At 54.0% G+C, this 16,547-nt stretch overlaps 1 protein-coding gene across 1 annotated transcript in view; it reads right to left on the bottom strand.

Annotated features, from left to right (window-relative positions):
• The window catches only part of shank1 (SH3 and multiple ankyrin repeat domains 1), a 194,947-nt gene that overhangs the window by 112,667 nt on the left and 65,733 nt on the right, over nucleotides 1-16,547 (bottom strand). Inside the window, 2 exon segments of the mRNA XM_038783965.1 lie at nucleotides 9,628-9,788; nucleotides 15,008-15,266. Of these exon segments, the coding sequence (XP_038639893.1) occupies nucleotides 9,628-9,788; nucleotides 15,008-15,266 (420 nt within the window).

The following is a 16,547-nucleotide window of genomic DNA, read 5'->3' as shown; positions in this document are numbered from 1 at the left end:
TCCCGAAAGACGTGCTTGTTAGATGAATTGGACATTCTGAATTCTCCCTCCGTGTACCCGAACAGGCGCCGAAATGTGGCGACGAGGGGATTTTCACAGTAACTTCATTACAGTGTTAATGTAAGCCGACTTGTGACACTAATAATTAAAGGTGCTCAACTGGGAGTTCTTCATCCCGTTACGCGGGGCGTTCCCTGCTGGACGCAAGATGGCCGATCTGACGTCTTCCAGCCTTTCAGGGCAAGGCCAGGATTGGTTAGCCCGCTCAGCCATTTCGGGGGGGGGCGTTCAGAGTCGAGCACGTTGCCGTGGGCTTCTCCAGGCAGGTTCAATCTGAAGGTTCCTTCAGAGTTGGGAGGCCCTCCCCTCTGGGACCTGGGACGCTCCTGCCCATCCTGACCTACCAACTCTAAGATCTCTCCTTCCCCCGCCGCCAGCCCCCCCCCCTCCCCCCCACCCCCCGACACACACACACAACCCACCCCCAGGGCATTGCCTACCCCGCCAGACTTGCTTTAAGTGCAGCCCCAGCATTGCGGCTCAGGCAAAGTGCTGCAGTACCTCTTCCGGCCACGTCAGCGCTGTGCTTGGAAGGGCTGGAGAACCAATCAGATTGGTCGACAGCTCTGCAAGAGGGGACCTACTTCCAAGGGCGGAAGGAGGTCTGGCCTACTGCCGATCAACGCTCCGTGTGAAATGACAGTGGTCCTGTCAGGAGTCGGCGGGGATGAGTTACCCGCTGACTCGCCAACCTGAAAACTCTGGCGGGAGCCACAGGTGGGCGGTACGCTGGTTAGCACTGCTGCCTCACAGCGCCAGGGAGCCGGGTTCAATTCCGACCTCGGGTCACTGCTGCGTGGGCGGAGTCTGCACGTTCTCCCCGTGTCTGCGTGGGTTTCCTCCGGGTGCTCCGGTTTCCTCCCACAAGTCCAAAGATGCGCAGGTTAGGTGGGTTGGTCGAGCTAAATTGAGCCTTAGTGCCCAAAAGGTCAGGTGGGGCCGTTGGGTTGCGGGGATGGGGTGGATTGTGGGCCTAGGTAGGGTGCGCTTTCAAAGGGTGGGGTGCAGACTCGATGGGCCGAATGGCCTCCTTCTGCACTGTCGAGATTCTATGATTCTAGGTAGGCCAGGCCAGGTGAGGTTGGCAGATTTCCTTCCCTAAAGGGCATTGACGAACCAGGTGTTCTAGAACATAGAACATAGAACAGTACAGCACAGAACAGGCCCTTCGGCCCTCGATGTTGTGCCGAGCAATGATCACCATACTCAAACTCACGTATCCACCCTACACCTGTAACCCAACAACTCCCCCTTAACCTTACTTTTTAGGACACTACGGGCAATTTAGCATGGCCAATCCACCTAACCCGCACATCTTTGGACTGTGGGAGGAAACCGGAGCACCCGGAGGAAACCCACGCACACACGGGGAGGACGTGCAGACTCCGCACAGACAGTGACCCAGCCGGGAACCGAACCTGGGACCCTGGACTTCTGTTCCATCATTGATGTTCATTTAATGGTCATCATTACTGAGATTAGGGCCAGTATTTTTCCGATCCCGTCATGGCGAAACCTGTGTGACACAACCGAGCCAAATATCCATTGATTGAGGTGGAACCGGTCAGTTCCAGCTACGGGCTGGACTGGACAATCCCATCTTTAGAATCCGCATGAAGTAGCAGACAGGTAGGAAATACCGGGAATAGGTGTATGAGCAATACAACACTTCTCAACGCCCCTTCCCTGACCTGCACCCAGGGCAGGGTTTTTATACCAGTGAGGGCTCTCACCCCATTACGGGCAAGTTCGTATTCTGCGGGGCTTACAGGAAACCGGAGGGTCATTATCCCTTGACCTCCAAACGAGGGTTATAAGGTTTACAATCCCAGATTTAGTAATTGAATTGAAATTTCGCCAGCAGCCGTGGTGGGATTTGAACCCATGTCTCCCGGAGTGTTAGCCTGGGGCCTCTGGGTTCCTACCGGTCCACGATGCCACCATCTCCCCCGTGTGGGGACAGATACATGGGTGGAATCGTCAACACTTTCAGCAATTGGGGCTCTTCCCAGGTCCCGACCCCACGCGGGTCAGAGACCCACCAACTGGTGGGGAGGGGGGGTGGAGAGTCTGCCTGGAGGCTGACTTGGCGTCCATCGTCCGGTTAAAGACAGCGGGCAGGAGTGGTGTGTTGGGGGGGGGGGGGGGGGGGGGGGGGGGGGGGGGAGGACAATTGTCCACCTACTGCCCCCAGTCTGTCCGTTCGGCGCTCAGTGGGGATGGGAGAGACATTAATCACAGAGGCTGAAATTAATGTTTCTCCCAAACTCCTCTCATTGCTTATTTAACGACGTACAGGGAAGCAGATAACCCTCCGTGATCTCCAGCTGCCCTCCTGGCCGACATTACTCTCAGCAACATGAGGCAGCTGAGTAAACGCGGGGCTGCCTCTGGGCGGGAAGTGCTTCAGAATAGGTGGAATGAATCAAAATCCAGATTTACTCTGTATCTAACCCCGTGCTGTACCTGTCCTGGGAGTGTTTGATGGGGACAGTGTAGAGGGAGCTTTACTCTGTATCTAACCCCGTGCTGTACCTGTCCTGGGAGTGTTTGATGGGGACAGTGTAGAGGGAGCTTTACTCTGTATCTAACCCCGTGCTGTACCTGTCCTGGGAGTGTTTGACGGGGACAGTGCAGAGGGAGCTTTACTCTGTATCTAACCCCGTGCTGTACCTGTCCTTGGAGTGTTTGATGGGCACAGTGTGGAGGGAGCTTTACTCTGTATCTAACGCCGTGCTGTACCTGTCCTGGGAGTGTTTGATGGGAACAGTGCAGAGGGAGCTTTACTCTGTATCTAACGCCGTGCTGTACCTGTCCTGGGAGTCTTTGATGGGGAAAGTGTAAAGGGAGCTCTACTCTGTATCTAACCCCGTGCTGTACCTGTCCAGGGAGTGTTTGATGGGGACAGTGTAGAGGGAGCTTTACTCTGTATCTAACCCCGTGCTGTACCTGTCCTGGGAGTGTTTGATGGGTACAGTGTGGAGGGAGCTTTACTCTGTATCTAACCCCGTGCTGTTCCTGTCCAGGGAGAGTTTGATGGGGACAGTGTAGAGGGAGCTTTACTCTGAATCTAGCCCCGTGCTGTACCTGTCCTGGGAGTGTTTGATGGGGACAGTGTAGAGGGAGCTTTACTCTGTATCTAACCCCGTGCTGTACCTGTCCTGGGGGTGTTTGATGGGTACAGTATGGAGGGAGCTTTACTCTGTATCTAACCCCGTGCTGTACCTGCCCTGGGAGTGTTTGATGGGGACAGTGCAGAGGGAGCTTTACTCTGTATCTAACCCCGTGCTGTACCTGTCCTGGGAATGTTTGATGTGGACAGTGTAGAGGGAGCTTTACTCTGTATCTAACCCCGTGCTGTACCTGTCCTGGGAATGTTTGATGTGGACAGTGTAGAGGGAGCTTTACTCTGTATCTAACCCCATGCTGTACCTATCCTGGGAATGTTTGATGGGGACAGTGCAGAGGGAGCTTTACTCTGTATCTAACCCCGTGCTGTACCTGTCCTGGGAGTGTTTGATGGGGACAGTGTAAAGGGAGCTTTACTCTGTATCTCACCCCGTGCTGTACCTATCCTGGGAATGTTTGATGTGGAAAGTGTAGAGGGAGTTTTACAAGGATAACAAGAATAAGATTAACCTGGTAAAATGTCTCAAGACACTTCATGGGGCCATTATTACGTAAACTTTAACATCGAACCTCATCGGGAGTTAAAAACCTGGTCAGACAAGTCAGTTTTTCCGAGTGTTTTAATGGAGGGAAGCGAGGCGGAGAGATGGAGCGTTTACTGAGGGAATTCCAGAACATGGCGACTGAAGACATTGCTGCCAATGGTGGATCAATCGAAACGTTGAAGAGTCTGTCCCCTTCTCATTAAGAACGCACCTGGTTCTCTGATGCTCTTCAGGGAGGGAAATCTGTCGCGTTTACCCGGGTGAGGCCTTCACGTGACTCCAGACCCACAGGAAATGTGGTTGACTCTGAACTGCCCTCTGAAATGGCCAAGCAAGACACTCCATTCGAGGGCAATTAGGGCGGGCAACAAATGCTGACCCCGTCAGCGAATTCCGCATCCTATGGAAGAATCATTTTAAAAAATATATATCTGTGCACAGACTGACGTCCCTTCAGTCCCTCGTGATTCTAAACCGAGCCAAGCTTCTGATTTCGAAGATGACAGAAGGGTTTGAACCTCACTCTGAACCCAGGTGGGCACAGGCAGGAATCGGCCCGCTGAAGGAGAAACAGAGAGGACCCTCCGACACGCCCGGTGACAAGAGAGAGAGAGTGAGTGAGAGAGGGGAGTGAGTGAAAGAGAGGGACAGAGAAGAAGTGGGGAGGGAAAGATTTGCAGTGCAGGGAAAGAGGAAAGGAGTGAGTGAGAGAGAGTGGGGGTAAACGTACAGCTGGATGAGACGGATTAGCGGAAAAAGGAGGTCAGCAAAAGAAAATTGAGGCAGATGAGAGAGAGGGAGGGAGAAAGAAGAAGATACGTGGAGGTGGCGGAGAAGGGGACGGAGCAGAGGACAGATGGAGACAGTGGAAAGGGCACAGCAAAGGGGAAGAAAGAAAAAGAGAAAGGAGAGAATGGAGAAGAGAAAAGGGACTCGCGAGGAAAGGGGAACAGAGAGAGAGGGAGATAAAGGGTAAGGAAGAACTCAGCTCCACACAATTACGGCAGCCTCGTATATCAAAGAGAGAGAGAACGATTGAACACAGGACGCTGGGGAGCTAGTAACAGGCATGAAAAAGGGAATCCAGGTCTGAGTTATAAATAGTGGCTCCCGGGGGAAACGGTACAATGCTGGGCAAGGGCACACGACACAGTGCCCATCCTGCCGAGTCTATCAATGAGCCCAGAGCGTCCTCTCCCAGTCACTCGCACGTGGCCTGTGCTTCTCAATAACGTTTGGCAGCAGCTTCCTGACCTGCCGCATTCAGCCTCTCCTGTGCCAGCCACTTAAATAGAACAAGGTCAACGGCGACGCAGAAATCACCTTCAGTCAATCCCAGCCTTCCCTCAATGACGGAGGAATAGGCCAGAGATACGTCTCGGGAGGGAGGGAGAAGGGGGGGGGGGGGGGGGTGGAAATACCTCCCCCCCTCCTCCCCACAAACACCCAAACCTCCAAGATAGCCCATCCAATTCTCCCTTTCCTCCAGATCATCTCTAACTCTCTTAGGGTTTGTGCCGACACCTATCCTCTGGACATACAGGGAGCATATCACAGTCAGACACAGAAGGGAGGGAGGCCATTCGGCCCATCGATGCCTGTGCCAGCTCTCAGGAAAAGCAATCCAATTAGCCCCAAGCCATTGAATCGTCGTGCTCAGAAGGAAGCCATTCAGCCCATTGTGCCGCTGGGTGGCTATTCGACTGTGGAGGCATCATCACATGGCGAACCACAGGCGCTGTTAACTGGCGGCAAAATTCTCTATTCCCGCCGCTTGTCAATGGGATTTCGCATTGAAGCCCCCCCACGCTGCCAGGAAACCCGGGGGTGGGGGAGGGGTGGGGGAGGGGGGCATCGCATGCTGGCAGGAACAATGAACCCCAACAGCCAGAGAATTGCGGCCCTGTTGTCTGGTAAGAGTCATTACAATCCCGCGCGCATCCCCCCAACTCCACAACCATCCTGAGAACGTTAAGGTGGTGGGATGGAGTGGGGGGGTTGGGCAGTACAGAGGCCTCTGTGGCAGGCCCAACCGAGACCTTCTATCAGCACCAACCTAACACTGGAACACAGGCCTTCCTGGGTCGCGTGGTTCAGTCTCGGGTTGTCCACCGGGCAAATGGAGTGACCCAGGGCTGCTGTAAACTAACCGGAGTGACCCGAACCAGGGGCGGAATTCTCCGACCGCCCCCGCAGAGTCAGAGAATTACCCGGGGCCAGCGTAAATCTCGCCCCCGCCGTAGCCGGAATTCTCCGCCACCCGGGAATTGGAGGGGGCGGGAATTGCGCCCTGCGGCGATTCTCCGGCCCACGATGGGCCGAAGTCCCGCCGCTGTCAGGCCTCTCCCACCGACGTAGTTTAAACCACCTCTGGTGCCGGCGGGAGCAGGCGGGGCGATCTGACCCCAGGGGGGGTGCCCCCACGGTGGCCTGGCCCATGATCGGGGCCCACCGGTCGGCGGGCGGGCCTGTGCCGTGGGGGCAATCTTTTTCTTCCGCCGCTGCCACGGCCTCCACCATGGCGGAGGCGGAAGAGACCCCCTCCACCGCGCATGCGCCGGTGGTGACGTCAGCGGCCGCTGATGCTCCGGTGCATGCGCGGACTCACGCCGACCGGCGAAGGCCTTTCGGCCAGCCCCGACGGCGGTCGGTGTGGCGCCAAAGGCCGTTGGCACCTGTCGGCGGAGCGGGAGCCACTCCGGCGCGGGCCTAGCCCCTAAAGGTGCGGAGAATTCCGCACCTTTGGGGAGGGCCGACGCCGGAGTGGTTGGCGCCACTCCGTTACGCCTGGACCCCCCCGCCCCACCGGGTAGGGGAGAATACCGCCCCAGGTTAGCGCCTTGCCTGAGGAGCACGTTCCTCGCAGAGCTAACAGGAAGAGGGCTCACCATTGAGCCCTTTGTGGCTGTTCTGTCATTCAATCAAATCACAGCCCATCAGCTGTGCTCAACTTTGCTTCGTATCGCATTCACATCCATACCAAAAATCACCTGCGACTTCGAACATTTAGAACATTCAACAACAAATACCACCCCCACGCCCTCACCCCGCTGCTGAACAACCCCCAAGACCCCCCCCGCCCAACAATGCAATCCATCTCCCCCCCCCCCCCCGTCCCAACCCACCCCAATTTTCTCTCTGACGTCACACATCAAATCTGCGGCATTAAAATGCAGTCACAGTGTTAATGTAAGCCTACTTGTGACAGTAAAGATAATTATTGTAACATCCTAGTTTGCTTCAGCTACCTCGGCTTTCATGCCCTTATTTAAGTTTAAAATGCTAGTCTTAGACCCACTCTTCACTCTTTCTTTTTTTTAAACTTTTTTTTCCAATCGAGGGGCAATTTAGCGTGGCCAATCCACCTACCCTGCACATCTTTTGGGCTGTGGGGGCGAGACCCACGCAGATGCGGGGAGAATGTGCAAACTCCACACGGACAGTGACCCGGGGTCCTCAGCGCCGTCAGGCAGCAATGCTAACCACTGTGCCACCGTGCCCGCCTTCTTCTCCCAAGTGGTGCCTTCAAATTGAGGCCATTAGCAAGACTAATATGACCTGCTCTCTGGTTAATTCCACAGTCCTCTACCAGGCCATTACCGCCAATTTTTTCAGTTGATATGTAGATTATAATCATCTATGATTACTTCTGCCCTTTATCACAAACGCCGAACATTTCTTCTTGTATACATTGTCCTACATTGCGATTACAGTTAGGATCCCATGGATCACTCCAACAAGAGACTTCTTTTCCCTTGCTATTCCTCATCTCCACCCAAACAGATTCTACATCCTGATCTCCTGAACCAACGTCGTCGTCTCCTTTTCTGAGGAAGGATGTTCTTGCTCTCGAGGGAGTGCAGCGAAGGTTTACCAGACTGATTCCAGGGATGGCGGGACTGTCACATGAGGAGAGATTGACTAGGTTGGGATTGTTCGTGCTAGAGCTCAGAAGAATGAGGGGGGATCTCAAAGAGACTTATAAAAGTCTAACAGGAGTAGATGCAGGGAAGGTGTTCCCAATGGTGGGTGCGTCCAGAACCAGGGGTCACAGTCTGAGGATTCAGGGTAAACCGTTTCGGACAGAGATAAGGAGACATTTCTTCACCCAAAGAGTGGTGAGCCTGTGGAATTCATTACCACAGGAAGTAGTTGATGCTAAAACTTTGAATGTATTCAAGTGGCGGCTAGATATAGCACTTGGGGAGAATAGGATCAAAGGTTATGGGGAGAAAGCAGGATTAGGCTATTGAGTTGGATGATCAGCCATGATGGTGATGAATGGCGGAGCAGGCTCGAAGGGCCAGAAGGCCTCCTCCTGCTCCTATCTTCTACGTATCTATCTATCTCTACCAATGCCAGATTAACAGGGCCATCCCACCACCTTTACCTATTTGAAGCAAGAATTTCAAAGATTAAGTTAGGAAGGTTTACAAAGGTTGCAAGAACATAAGAACATATGTTCTTTGGGGGCCTCACGGTAGCATGGTGGTTAGCATCAATGCTTCACAGCTCCAGGGTCCCAGGTTCGATTCCCGGCTGGGTCACTGTCTGCGTGGAGTCTGCACGTCCTCCCCGTGTGTGCGTGGGTTTCCTCCGGGTGCTCCGGTTTCCTCCCACAGTCCAAAGATGTGCGGGTTAGGTGGATTGGCTATGCTAAATTGCCCGTAGTGTAAGGTTAATGGGGGGATTGTTGGGTTACAGGTATACGGGTTACGTGGGTTTAAGTAGGGTGATCATTGCTCGGCACAACATCGAGGGCCGAAGGGCCTGTTCTGTGCTGTACTGTTCTATGTTCTATATGAACTAGGAGCAGGAGTCGGCCATCTGGCCCCTCGAGCCTGCTCCGCCATTCAATTAGATCATGGCCGATCTTTTGTGGACTCAGCTCCACTTTCCGGCCTGAACACCATAACCCTTAATCCCTTTATTCTTCAAAAAACTATCTATCTTTATCTTGAAAACATTTAATGAAGGAGCCTCAACTGCTTCACTGGGCAAGGAATTCCATAGATTCATAACCTTTTGGGTGAAGACGTTCCTCCTAAACTCAGTCCTAAATCTACTTCCCCTTATTTTGAGGCTATGTCCCCTAGTTCTGCTTTCACCCGCCAGTGGAAACAACCTGCCCAAATCTATCCTATCTATTCCCTTCATAATTTTATATATTTCTATAAGATCCCCCTGAATCCTTCTAAATTCCAACGAGTACAGTCCCAGTCTACTCAACCTCTCCTCGTAATCCAACCCTCTCAACTCTGGGATTAACAAGGGCAGCACGGTGGCGCAGTACTTAGCGCTGCTGCCTCATGGCGCCGAGGTCCCAGGTTCGATCCCGGCTCTGGGTCACTGTCCGGGTGGAGTTTGCACATTCTCCCCGTGTCTGCGTGGGTTTCACCCCCCACAACCCAAAGATGTGCAGGGTAGGTGGATTGGCCACGCTAAATTGTCCCCATAATTAGAAAAATGAATTGGGTACTCTAAATTTATCAAAAAAAACTCTGGGATTAACCTAGTGAATCTCCTCTGCACGCCCTCCAGCGCCAGTACGTCCATTCTCAGGTAAGGAGACCAAAAGTGAACACAATACTCCAGGTGTGGCCTCACGAACACCTTATACAATTGCAGCACAACCTCCAATTGTTTGGTACACTCCCCCACAAATGGTAATCGATGTTCGAGCAATTATTAATTTTAAATGCGAAATGGAGAACCAAAGGTATTTAAGGGATCGGGGGGGAAAGATGGATGTATGGAGTTATATCACAGATCAGCCATGTTTTTATAGCGTGATGGTGGAATAGGCTTGAGGGGCTGAATGGCCTCTTCTTGTTCCTCTCTTCCGATACTACAATATATTTAGCCACACAAACACTCACTCTCCCACACAAACCTTTGACTTTTTCGCCCTTGTTGAGTTGGATTTCATCCTCTCCCTGAGGTTGGTGCGACTTGACCACCACGAATACCCTGCCCGGAACAGCGGTGTACAGCTTCCGTTTCGGCCTCCAGCCCAGTGTCCCGCCCGTGTAGTCCTTGTTACTGACTGCAGAGCTGCAAACAAAGACATACGTCACCGTCAGGCTCCTGGGCAGCCCCCAGCTCCTCGAGGGGAGAGACATTCCTTCAGAACCCACAGCAAGCAGCAGGAGACGTCACTATCCAAATCTCATGCAAAGTCTCACCTTACTTCTGGGGAGAGACAGGGAAAGAGAGAGAGAGGGAGGCAAATGGAGGGGAAGTTAGAGAGGGAGGGGGGGGAGACAGAGAGAGTCGGAAGCAGACAGATTCAGAAAGAGGGGGAGGCAAACAGAGGAGAAGTTAGCGAGGGGGAGAGAGAGAGAGAGAGTCAGAGACAGAGAAAGAGAGGGCTAGACTGATAGAGGGGGAGTTAAAGGGGGGGAGACAGAGAAGGGGGAGATATGAAGAGGGGGTGGCAGAGAGAGAGAGAGAGGGAGACAGCGAGACGGGGAGAGAGGAAAAGAGAGGGGAAAGCAAGGAGAGGGGGGAATCAGAGAGGAGACGGGGAAACTGACTAGGTGAGATGAAAAGAGGAGGGTGATAGAGAGAGGGGGAGGCAGAGGGCGGGGGAAACATGCAGTGTGAGGCAAGGGACAGAAGATGAGAGACAGAGAGAGGGGTAGACAGACGGAGAGAGGTAGAGGAGGGGGACAGAGAGAGAGAGAGGAGACATGTAGAATGAGAGCGGAGACAGAAGATGGGAGACAGAAAGAGGACGAACAAGAGACAGAGAGAGGGAAAACAGAGAGAGAGGGGTTACAGATAGACAAAGACAAATAGAGAGACCAGCAGGAAAATAAACAAAAGGCAAGGGAGAAACTGATGGGCAGAATTAACAAAAGCAAAAGATAAAGAGAGCGATGGAGATATGGAAAAATTAGCAAAAGAACAAATCAGAGAGACAGAGAAAAAGGGAGAGAGAGAAGGGGGCGAGAGACACAGACAGATGCAAAAGGAGACAGAGACAAGCGAGCGAGCAGAAAGTCAGGGAAGCACACGGGAAGCAAAGGGTTTCGAGTTCTGCTAACGTCAGCTCCCGGGGGAACTGACTCTGCAATTTTTCATTCTTTACTCCAGTATTCACGCTACCCATTGTGTAAGGTGTGCCCTGATTGAAAATTTATTAACATCCTGCTTGGACTAGAGGGAAAAAGGAGGTCAAAAATCCAACACACACAGTGTACCTGAACAAGAGTGAGGAACGGGATCGCCTCCCGATCACAAGAGAAGTTTCACAAGCACAGCGGCAAGAGTGACATTGAGAGTCAGGAATATATCTCCCCCTTCACCATCAAACACACACTCTCTCTCTCTCTCTCTCACACACTCGCTCTCTTTCCCTCCTTCCACAATCTCATTAAATGTTTTAAAAAATTTTAAGCACTTGAGGGCGCGATTCTCCGCCCCCCCCACGCCGGGTGGGAGAATAGCGGGAGAGCCTCCCGACATTTTTCACGCCCTCCCGCTATTCTCTCCCCCGCCCCCCCACACCCGACCCACGCCACGAATCGGCGCTCACCGTAAAAAACGAGTGCCGATGGGCCGAGCGGCCGGGCCTTCACGCCCGTTTCAACACGGCAGCAAACACACCTGCTCGCTGCCGTCGTGAAACGGGCGCCAGATGCCCGTTTGGGGAATCTGGGGGCCCGATTGGCACGGAAGTACCACGGCCGTGCCAAGGGGGGCATAGGCCCGCGATAGGTGCCCACCGATCGCGGGCCATGCGTCTGTAATGGATGCACTCTTTACCCTCCGCCGCCCCGCAAGATCAAGCCGCCACGTCTTGCGGGCGGCTGAGGGAAAAGACGCCAACTGCGCATGCGCGGGTTGGCGTTGTCCAACCTGCGAGTGCGCGGCTGACGTCATCGGCCGCGTCAGCCGGCGTGACGCTTGACGTGCGGCCGTGACGCACGGGGCCGCGTTCCTAGCCCCGCCCGGGGGGGGGAGAATCGGCCCCGGAAGTGGACGTGAAGGCTGCCGTGGGTCACGGCCTGTCCCACGGCAGCCTTTACGATTCTCCGCATTTGATGAGAATCTCGCCCCCAATTCTTTTCTTTCCCAATTAGCGTGGCCAATCCACCCGCACATCTTTTTAGACTGTGGGGCCGGAGATCAATGCAGACACGGGGAGAATGTGCAAACTCCGCACGGACAGTGAGCCGGGGCAGGGATCGAAACCGGATCCTCGGCGCCGTGAGGCAGCAGCGCGAGCCACTGCGCCACCGTGCCGCCCGCCACAGTCTCATTTTAAAGAGGGTGCTAGTAAACCAAATGCAGAGAGATGCCAAATTCAATTTGAAAAATCCCGGCTTGAAGGGTTAAAAACGCTGTGCTGGGGACTTAAAGTGGGTGGGACCTGGAGAAGGGGAGAGAATCATAGAATTTACAGTGCAGAAGGAGGCCATTCGGCCCATCGAGTCTGCACAAGCCCTTGGAAAGAGCACACGACACAAGCCCACACCTCCGCCCTATCCCCATAACCCAGTAACCCCACCTAACCTTTTTTGGACACTAAGGGGCAATTTAGCATGACCAATCCACCTAACCCGCATCTCTTTGGACTGTGGGAGGAAACCGGAGCACCCGGAGGAAACCCACGCAGACACGTGGAGAACGTGCAGACTCCACACAGACAGTGACCCAGCCGGGAATCGAACCTGGGACCCTGGAGCTGTGAAGCAAACAGTGCTAAACACTGAGCTACCGTGCCTCCACGGTCGGCGAAGGTGGCGGGAAGGGGGAGATGGTGAGGTTGGAATGGGGGACGGGGGGGGGGGGGAAAGAGGTCGAGGGGATGGTGGATGGGGTGAGGGGGGGCGCGGTCAGGGCTCGGGGAAGGGTGGGGGAGGAGGCACCCACAAAGGTCGCCATGGCAGCAGCACAGGGTCGGGGGTTTGAGGCTGTGGAATTGGGGCGTGAGGCAGCCATACTGAAATGAGGGGGCTGGATTGGAGCAGAGAGGCCCACAACACACTTCCACTTCAGCCTGGAGAAACCCGATGCTTCACCTGAAACCCCCTCAGCCTGTGGGGCGCTAGCCCTCCTTCCTGCTTCCCCAGCGAGTGGAAACTCTTCTGAGGTGAAGGCACCCCAGCTTCCATTCAGTCCACCCCCCTGCTCCCGAGGAAGCAGGGACTGACGGCCACACAGTAGCTCCGCTAAGACAAGCCGCCTGAGCCCCGTGACAGCTACACCCATTCTGTCAGTCGGGATGCAACATCTCCATCAATCAGCCACTAGATGGAGGCAGGGAGCTGGAACGGTAAAAGCCCCGAAGAAGGCCATTTGGCCCATTATTCCTGTGACTGGCTCGTTCAAAGAGCTGCCCAATTCGGCGCGCTCCCTGCTCAGTCCCCCACAGCCCTGCAATTCTGTCGCCCTCCAAGATGGTTAGTTAACTTAAAAATAAAATCGTTTTGAGGAAGCGGACTCATTTGTGACTTGCCACTTGTCACAGCGCGAGTTCCAATTGAGAGCTTTCTCTACGACATATTTTTCCTTTCGGAATGCCAGGAATCTTTGGGACTCTCTTCCTGAAAAGGTGGTGGAAGCAGAGTCTGCGCATACTCTTCAGGGAGACGTGGGTAGCGGGATGCAGGTTTGAAAATACGATCAACATCAGCCGTGGTTTTATTAAATGGGGGGAGCAGGATCGAGGGGCCGAATGGCCTCCTCCCTGCTCCTCCTCTGTACGTCCGTATCGAGACGTTTCTTAACGAAAGGCTTATTCAGCTCGCAAATGTTGTTAACGTTTGGGTCATCTTCGTCGTTCAAAGCTAGGAACTTAAAAACTGGGCAACAATTCCAGGGGCCTCCAGATAATAATTTCACAGGTTCATCGGGTGGACCGGGGCTGGGCCGTTTAGGACTGAGGTAAGGAGACATTTTCTTCACTCAGAGAGCGGTGACCCAGTGGAATTGTCGACAACAACAGGACGCAGAGGCCAAGTCGCTGAGGAGATTCAAGAAGGAAATAAATTTCCAGACGGGAGGAGGTGGCACGGTGGCGCAGTGGTTAGCACTGCTGCCTCACGACGCCGAGGACCCAGCCCCGGGTCACTGTCCGCATGGAGTTTGCACATTCTCCCCGTGTCTGCGTGGGTCTCGCCCTCGCAACCCAAAAGATGTGCGGGGTAGGTGGATTGGCCGCGCTAAATTGCCCCGAGTTGGAAAAAAATAGAATCGGTCACGCAAAATTTGGGAAAGAAAATGTATTGCCGCCTCACAGCGTCAGACACCAGGTTCAATTCCGGCCTTGGCTGACTGTCTGTGTGGAGTTTGCACTTTCGCCCCCCTGTCAAGTCCCTTGCCAGTCCCGCAATATCTCATCAACCACCATGTGACCATCCACCTAGCTTCCAGGGACCAATCCACATTCAGACTCCCAAAACTCACAATCATTGCTCTGTTGCCAATGCCCTTCCCGCAACCTGACAATGAGAATGCATGTTTGATGGGGACAGTGTAGAGGGAGCTTTACTCTGTATCTTACCCCGTGCTGTACCTGTCCTGGGAGTGTTTGATGGAGACAGTGTAGAGGGAGCTTTACCCTGTATCTAACCCCGTGCTGTACCTGTCCTGGGAGTGTTTGATGGGCCGTGCTGTACCTGTCCTGGGGAGTGTTTGATGGGGACAGTGTAGAGGGAGCTTTACTCTGTATCTAACCCCGTGCTGTACCTGTCCTGGGAGTGTTTGATGGGGACAGTGTAGAGGGAGCTTTACTCTGTATCTAACCCCGTGTTTATGGGAACAGTGTAGAGGGAGTTTGTCTCTGTATCTAAGTGCATGTTGTACCTGCTCTGGGAGTGGTTGATGTCAGCAGTGGGTGTTTGAAAGTGCCCTGCACGACCCAAGAACATAAGGAATCGCAGCAGGAATGAACCATTCGGCCCCTCGAGCCTGTTCTGCCACTGAACAAAATCGCGACTGATTGACCTCAACTCCACCTTCTCACACTAGCTCTATATCCCTTCATTCCATTCAGACCCCAGAAAACCAATTCACCTCAGTTCTGAATATGCGCAATAACTCTTCTTTGAAATTTGGTATTCTTGCCTTTGTCCTGATGAGTGCAAGCCAAAAAGCTTCGACAATGTGTCTCTTTTCAGCGATAATCTTGTAGTCCAATTTCTTTGTCATTAAAACAAACATACCACTTGACTTCCTAATGGCTGGCTTTAGCCTAGATGCTCCCTGAGCTGTTTCCACCCCATCCCGCCCCACCCCACCCCACCCTACCCCTGTTGTGGTACCTGAGGCGGCCACGCTGTTTCTTGGGGTCCTCACCCTGCCGGCTACGGGACGGGGAGCGGCTGCGGCCCCCCCGGGGGTTGCTGACGCTCCGCAGGGTGCCGTTGGGGTTCCGGGGCGCCTGGCTGGCCGAGATGGAGAGCCACTCGGGAATGTTGAGGTTGTTGTCACTGCTGGAGCGCTGCAGCATGGGCGGGACTGCGAGCATGTTGTGTCCGTCCCTCCGCAGGGGGGCGTAGGATGGCGTCTCCTTAAACAGAACTGTCGGAAGACACAACTTAAGAGATAAGGACGCCACCAGGTGGCCAACCGGGAGCGAGAACGAGCAGGTCGAAGACAATAAATAACATATTCAACGCAAAGGCCTAACCTTTCCCATTCCGCCCCCGCCCAGCACATGAATGGTCAGAAACTTTGATGGACCGGCAAGCGGCTTAAAATCCCACCTGCGGCGTTTTGTCCCACAAACTGGAGGTTCACCAACAACAACACCGGAAACACCGGGAATTGAACCGTGCTGCTGGCTCACCTTGGTCTGCTTTCAAAGCCAGCGATTTAGCCCAGTGTGCTAAACCAACCCCATTGACATCACGTCACATAAGGTGTAATTGGGAGGTTTGATCAAGGCCATGAGTTTCGAGGAGGGTTACAGAGGAACCTCGAGGGGTGGTGAGGTTTAGGGAGGGAATTATACCATTCGGGGCCCAGGCAGCGCATGGCATGGCCGTCAATGCAGGAACGGTTCTTTTATTCATTTACGGGATGTGGGAGTCATTGGTTAGGCCCAGTGTTTATTGCCCATCCCTAGTTACACTTCATAAGGCGGTGGTGAGCCGGCTTCTTGAACCGCTGTAGTCCTTGAGGTGTAGGTACACCCACAGTGCTGTTAGGGAGGGAGTTCTTGGATGTTTCCCCAGTGAAGGAACGGCCGATATATTTCCAAGTCAGGCCGCTGTGTGACTTGGAGGGGAACCTCCAGGTGGTGGGGTTCCCAGGTATCTGCTGCCCTTGTCCTAGATGGTGGTGGTCGTGGGTCTGGAAGGTGCTTTGTGAGTTGCTGCAGTGCATCTTGTGGATGGTACACACGGCTGCCACTGTGCGTCGGTGGTGGATGATTTAAGCGTTTGTGGAAGGGGGAGCAATCAAGCGGGGCTGCTTTGTACTGGATGGTGTCGAGCTTCTTGAGTGTTGTTGGAGCCGCGCTCATCCAGGCAAGTGGAGAGTATTCCTTTACACTCCTGACTTGTCCCTTGTGGATGGTGGACAGACTTTGGGGGCAGGGGGGGTGGGGGGGGGGGGGGGGGTCAGGGGGTGAGTTAAAAGCTAGGATGCTCCAGATGCCAGATTTGGAGGAGCATACAAAGGGAGACGATGACAGCGAGAGAGAGAAGTTGGGTGAGGTTCAGTCTGAACACGAGGATGCAAATTTTAAAACCGGGCCTCCAGTCCGACAATGCGTCAGTGTTGGTCAGCGAGCAGAGGGCTGGGGAGGGGGGGGAGAATAGGGGAACAGGCCTCCGTGCGAGATCAGGGACTGAGTTA

The sequence above is a fragment of the Scyliorhinus canicula genome, chromosome 23 (assembly GCF_902713615.1).
Source record: "Scyliorhinus canicula chromosome 23, sScyCan1.1, whole genome shotgun sequence".
NCBI lineage: Eukaryota > Metazoa > Chordata > Chondrichthyes > Carcharhiniformes > Scyliorhinidae > Scyliorhinus > Scyliorhinus canicula.
The sequence above is the reverse complement of the archived record's forward strand: the minus strand, read 5'-3'. Positions and strand labels throughout refer to the sequence as shown.